Below are 6000 nucleotides of genomic sequence, written 5' to 3' on the forward strand. Positions count from 1 at the left end.
AGGCCCCCTCCCCTCGCCGGGGTGTAATGCTTCGATCGATCACCGGTACCCGTTGAGTGGCGAGAAAAAGCAACAAGACGTTGATTTTTATGATGGCCACCTCATATCTGTGTCATGCGCCGTGTTCGCCGTGTCATACGCAATTAAAGCGGGGCGACGATGGTGAATTATGCTGATGATGGCGTCAACAAGACAAATTTACCACCAGCCAAAAAGTGCCTCTCTGTCTGAAGTTGAGGCTATGCGATCAATAAAGTGCCGATCCTCTCACAGCCACGCACACGATGCGTTGGTGACGATTATGAATTTGGTTTACGGCCCTCCCCGGGGAATACTTTTGGCTGCTAATGTCAATGCCAACCGTGTCCTCGGGTGCAATCGACACCCCACATCCGCGTGAGGCACTGCGCAGCTGTGGCATAAATTCGGCGTGCACTCGATGGAGAGTGATGCATGCTTTGGTCAATTTCGAAGTTGCGAAACCAATCCGCCAACGGCCAATCCCTGGGCCTTGTGCGTCGATGTTTTAAAACACCGTTTATTGCATAACATTCACAAATTATCACAGCACCTGTCGGGCCCGGCTCGTCAGTGTTTATTACGCTAGCGCTAGTCGGTCGGTCGATCGGTCGGTGACTGTCAAGATCGCCCCGGGTGGAGAAGACGATCAACGCGGACAGGGCGCAGGACAGGGGGAGCGCCGAGGACCTTGTGCCCAATGAGCTCCAAATTGTGGTGGCCCGCAGGGGAACGCAGGGGCGCCGAACCATGTCTAGGTCATGGCGGTCGGTCCTGGCTTACCGACGGTCGTCGCATCGCATCATCTAAGCCTAATCAAGAGCCTCGCGGGGGCCACCGAAACCTCCGTAGGCCTAATTGGACCCACAAACTGAGGCCGTCGGTCGGCACAGGGAATCGTAGCGAAAATTTGACAATTTCGCGACGTTCGCGCACGTCCAATCGATAAATTGGGTTCACGTGCGGTCCAGCCAAACCGGATCCGGACCCCTAGGAGAAGGTTTCGTCTGGTGTGACAACTAGCTATGCTCCACCCGAGGTTCCGAGGGAGCGAAACTCTTTAAATAAAACGTCACTTTCGCGAATGGCCGCGCGCGTAATAAATATATCAATCACACGTGGCCGAGTGATAAATGTCGGACCGCGGGCCGATGAGATGACCTCTGCCTTAATTAGCTCGGCCTCTGCCGATTCGATCCGAGCCGCTGGTCCGATCGCTGCTTTAATAGAATTCGCAAAGGGGTCGGCGCCGGTGAGTTCGGTTCGGCACTGACAGCGGAGCGGAAAATTGTCGTTGTCGAAGGCGCAGCCCTGTCAATCATGCGTTGAACTATGCGTCTTTTGAGCTCCAATTACCCCAACATCCGAGATAGTTGTGCAGCGGGCTAGCCGAAGGGCTGCCGATCTGGTCGCGGTTCCAGGATGAATGTATAATTTTGATCGACTCGGAAACGCTCATTTTAATTGCTCCCGAAGCAAACAAAAGGTTGCGCACAATTGTGGTCCACCGTGGTCAGCTCGTGACCTATGATAATCGAATTCAACGGCTGAGTACCCTAATAGACCCCAGGACAGCCATAAAGTCATATTCTTTCGCTGGACCTTGAAACGTCTCAATCTCTCGAAAGGAGGGACAGGGCCCCAATAAGGGTCAGTACGATGGTGCTTACCTGGTAGATCGAAGAAAAGTGTCCATTCGTTCGCATCTGCGAACGGCTCTGAGGCTGCGGTGATCCCAACGGTGACATCAGGTGGGTGCTGCTGCCGTAGCCCTGTATCTTGCGGCTCAGCGGCTGGTAGATGGCACCATTCGCGGACAGCATATCTGTGGAGAAGCAGAGAAGCAGATTAAAGATTGGTATCGTCACCCCGTGTATCGGATGTTCCGTTTGCGATAGCGATCGATCGGAAGGTTCTTAATTATGCACCGGATCTCGGACATTCGATCGAGACCCACAATTCGAAAGGTAGCGAAATCGAGCAGCTCATAAACCACGGAAAAGCTATCGGCAGACAGCTGCCACCGGCACGGGCAGATGTTTCGGAGTGAAAAAGTCGAGTTCGCGTGCAACGCCGTAAATATGGCAGAAAATGAAGATGTTGCAACCAGAAACGATGCGTTCCCGTTCGGCAACTAATGGCAGAGTGTGCAAAAAAAGAAAATAAATAAATGTCTTTCCAATTCTTCTCGGAAACGCTCGGATGGCGTTGGCTTTGGGTTAGGCGCTGGTGAAACTTTTTGACGCCTGGCCGAACCCTTCCAGTGGCCTGCCGTTCCATTCGGCTTCGATGTGGAGAAAATTGAACCATTTCTTCGCCACGCCGGCAGCGGCATAAATGTCGGTGCGTGCCCGAAATTGCATCCATGCCGCCGGATACTGGCACGTAAGGCATCTCACATCGCCCGACCGAAGCAGAGAGCTTCGATTCGTCTGTTTGTTGTGTGTGGCGTAAAAAAGGGGTCTTAGAAAAGGGATTTCCAAAAACAGAGCCTCACCAACACCGGCGCATGTTTATGCTCAGTTGTGGAGATGACAAAAAAAATCATCAAATTCGGAATGAATAATCAATGGAGTTCGAAGATTCGACAGACCATTCTTTGGCACCCTGTCTGCTTCGTTGTCCCTTAGCTCAAAAAGAACTCAATTGTTGAACCACCCCAGTGGCACCCCAATTAGTAGTAAGGCCTCGGAAGGCGCCTCGGGGAACCAACAAGCGGACCACAATCTGCAGAAAACTGAGCCGCTCGGGCTCGGGGTGAACTCCGATCAGTAAATCGAACAAAAAACCAAAGCAAACCACAAAACCTTTCACCTTATAAGGTATCGCCGTGAAGCCACCAGCCACCATAATAACAGCATAATTCAGATCGGGCTCACATACATGCGCACGCCAGCCCGCCGGCCAACACGTGTCAGCCGATTGCCCACAATAAGCATTAGCGAGCGGCGAACGGCAAATCGTGCCCACTAACGCGCGCTCATCGCCGGTAGCCGCCCGGTGGCGGCCGAAAGCATAATGCAAAGTCAGCTCCGGTTCCACTTGCTCGGACCTCCGTCCGCGGCCTTAGCGTGGCACTAATTTGCGAACGCCGCGGTATGTCGGGACGCTCGGAGCATACACTTTATGCAACATTCTAGCACAAATCTAGGCTGGCCACGGCCACGGCAGCGGCGCTGTGGTTCTCGAGTCGCTCCCTAAAGGGTCGCAGGGGAAGCGTTTACATTCACAGCACATTCGCGGAGGACCGCCCCACGGAGCTCGTTACCGTGGAGTATCCGAGAATTAATAGACCGCACGATGAATGCTTATGATTCGCTCGCGGAAAATGCTGCCACATTTCTGTGCAGATTAATTACACCGTGACTGCGGGCCGGAGTTTGCTGATGACATGTTCCGCAACGCACCGGAGCACGGCGTGCCAAGAATTTAGCCACCATCTCCGGGGGTGAACCTCCGTTGCCCAAATGGGTTAGCGTTGAGTTGAAGTGAAGCTGAACCTCCTTAAAAGTCCCTGCTTTTGAACGAGCCCTATTGACCGCGCGAGTCGAGTTTACGATCGCCAATTTCTGTCAAAAGCCCTTAGCCACCGAAACCCAGCCCCATTAACGGGGCCACGCAAGGCACGGTCCGGTTAAAATTTACACCACACTTCTGCGTGGCCGAGCGAAATGGAATAACGTTGAAAATATTTAAATGAGAACACCCAGCCGGCCCAAGCGGCGCTCCTGCGGGGCGAACTCAGGCATCTGCTCCCCCTCCGATCGAGTACCCCTTCGAGAGCGTTCGCCCGACAGCTCTTAAGGATTCCATTACCGCGTACGGCCCCCGTACAGCACACGCACGCCAGTGTAAACTGGCCTCATCTGTCTCACGCAGCCGCCGCCGCAAATGGAACCACAACGCTCCACCAACGAGCTAGCCGAGGCGAACCCCGAACGCCGCGAGAAACGTTAAACTGTAACTGTTTTTCGTTTAATGGCCCGTGAAAAGCCCTACCCTGTCTCTCGGCGGCGGCGTAAGAAAGATGTTAAATCAAGCGCAACGAAATGGCAACCGAAATGCGTCAACAAAATAAATATCATCGAAAAAGCGATCCTCTCGGAGCCCGAGCCCGAACGCCAAGGCACGACGTCGTGTAGCTTACCATCCAATAAATAAATCTTTGGAAATCGCTTTTCACGACCGACCGAGCGACAGCGCGATTGCCTTCGTTCTCGAAATGTCACAGCCCGTGGCCCACAGGCCGTGAAAGCCGAGACGGGGGGGCACGGCCAGGGATCAGCCCGCCGGAACGAAACCGGAACGAATCGGAACGAATTTTACATGTCGTTGCGGTATCAAACGAACGGGTACTGAGAACGCGACCCGACCAACGACCAACCCATTTGCCCCACAGCGGACGTCTACAAACCGAGCTGATTGATAAGCGGCAGTGTCCTGGATGGTTCACCAACCTGCAAGCTCTGTAGGCTTCGGAATTAAAATAACAAAACTGAGTGACCCATTCCGGGGGCCCGAAGCTCCCGACACGAAAGGAACGACCCTGGGGAGTGGCGAATATAAATCAACGTCACTTTCGTTTACTACATTTTGCCGTTGTTTTCTCAATGCTCTCAGGACGGTCGCCGGGTCCGGTGATCTACTACTCCGGGCCGGCCCAGAACACAAACAGTGCGCACAGAAAATAATCACTTCACTCGTACGGGTCGCTGAAGGCTACCACTGCCTTCGGGTGGCCTCGGATCGGACTGCGGCCTGGATAAGGATAAGTCAAGAATCGAGGAATGTATAAGCCGAGGCACCAGGGCTGGAATTCGACCGTGCCGGACGCGAGCGCGACAGCATCTCCATCGTAAATAAGGTGTCCCCACCAGACCGGGGTCCTGCGGCTGCTGCTGCTGCCGGTCTTACACACGTGAGCATCGGATTAATAAATTTCGCCAAATCTCACAATTTACGGGCTGACAAGTGACCAAACTGGACGAGCGATGCCGCTGTCACAGCGACTTCGGGGTTCGTCGCTTGCAACGAACTCTTTCGTTCGAACACCGTCCATCGGGGCCACTTAACGGTCGGTGACGAATGTTTGGGATCGAATTAAAAGCACACAAAACCCGGGCGAATGAGAGTATCAGACAACGCCACCGGAAATTTGATTAACGAACGAAAGAGCGGCCGATGAAAAACGACCCAATATATCCCCGTGATCGGGTGGGCCGAAAAAATCTGCAAATTTATCCCCATCATAAATTGCGCTCTTCTCACAATCAACTTTTTTTTTTCGACGATTGTAAATAACGCCCAATCTTTGGGGCAACGCTCTGGACCCCACACAGATGCGGTATTGGGTGCACGTCGTGGGACCATTTTGTGATTATCTTATCGCGGGCTGTGTAGTGCATGATTTTTTTAACATTCAGCCTTAGGCAGATGATCGCTCGTTGGAAGGCACACAAATGGAACACATTGTTCCGCCGCCATTTTGTGTGCCCAACATCCCCAAAAAACATCCTATTAATGGTGCCTTAAAAAGAAAACGTCAGTTTAATTTATTTACCCACAACTCGTTGGCAGCAAATGTCGAAGCATCGTTAGCGTCCGGCCATCGGCCATCAAATCGTCTGCTTCTCCCGGGGGGGCAAAACAAAAACTTCTCCAAATGCTCCTTCAAACGGCGAATAAACAAAAAACAAACAAACACCGACCTTGCCGCAGACGCTGCCAATTGCTTATGTTGCACGGCAAAAGCGGCGTACTTGGGGGTCGACTTTATTTCCACTCCCGAGACCTCCGAGGCTCATTACGGCGGGCGGAAGGGGGCTCGCAAAAAAAGGATCCTCAACACTCACCGGCTACCGTTTTTCGCCGACCGGGCGGCCCACCCAACGAACCCGGTGGACGTCACACGCCGCGCTCACGTTGGTTGCTTTTAACGGCAGGCAAATTAAAACTTTATACGTATATGATCGTAAAATCCCC

General features: G+C 53.0%; 1 protein-coding gene across 1 annotated transcript in view; it reads right to left on the minus strand.

Annotated features, from left to right (window-relative positions):
- The window catches only part of LOC131207263 (protein TANC2), a 93732-nt gene that overhangs the window by 14478 nt on the left and 73254 nt on the right, over positions 1 to 6000 (minus strand). Inside the window, exon 2 of the mRNA XM_058199874.1 lies at positions 1689 to 1843. Coding sequence (XP_058055857.1) covers positions 1689 to 1843 — 155 coding nt within the window. The remainder of the gene's footprint in view (positions 1 to 1688; positions 1844 to 6000) is intronic.

Source organism: Anopheles bellator, chromosome 2 (genome assembly GCF_943735745.2).
Source record: "Anopheles bellator chromosome 2, idAnoBellAS_SP24_06.2, whole genome shotgun sequence".
Taxonomy (NCBI): domain Eukaryota; kingdom Metazoa; phylum Arthropoda; class Insecta; order Diptera; family Culicidae; genus Anopheles; species Anopheles bellator.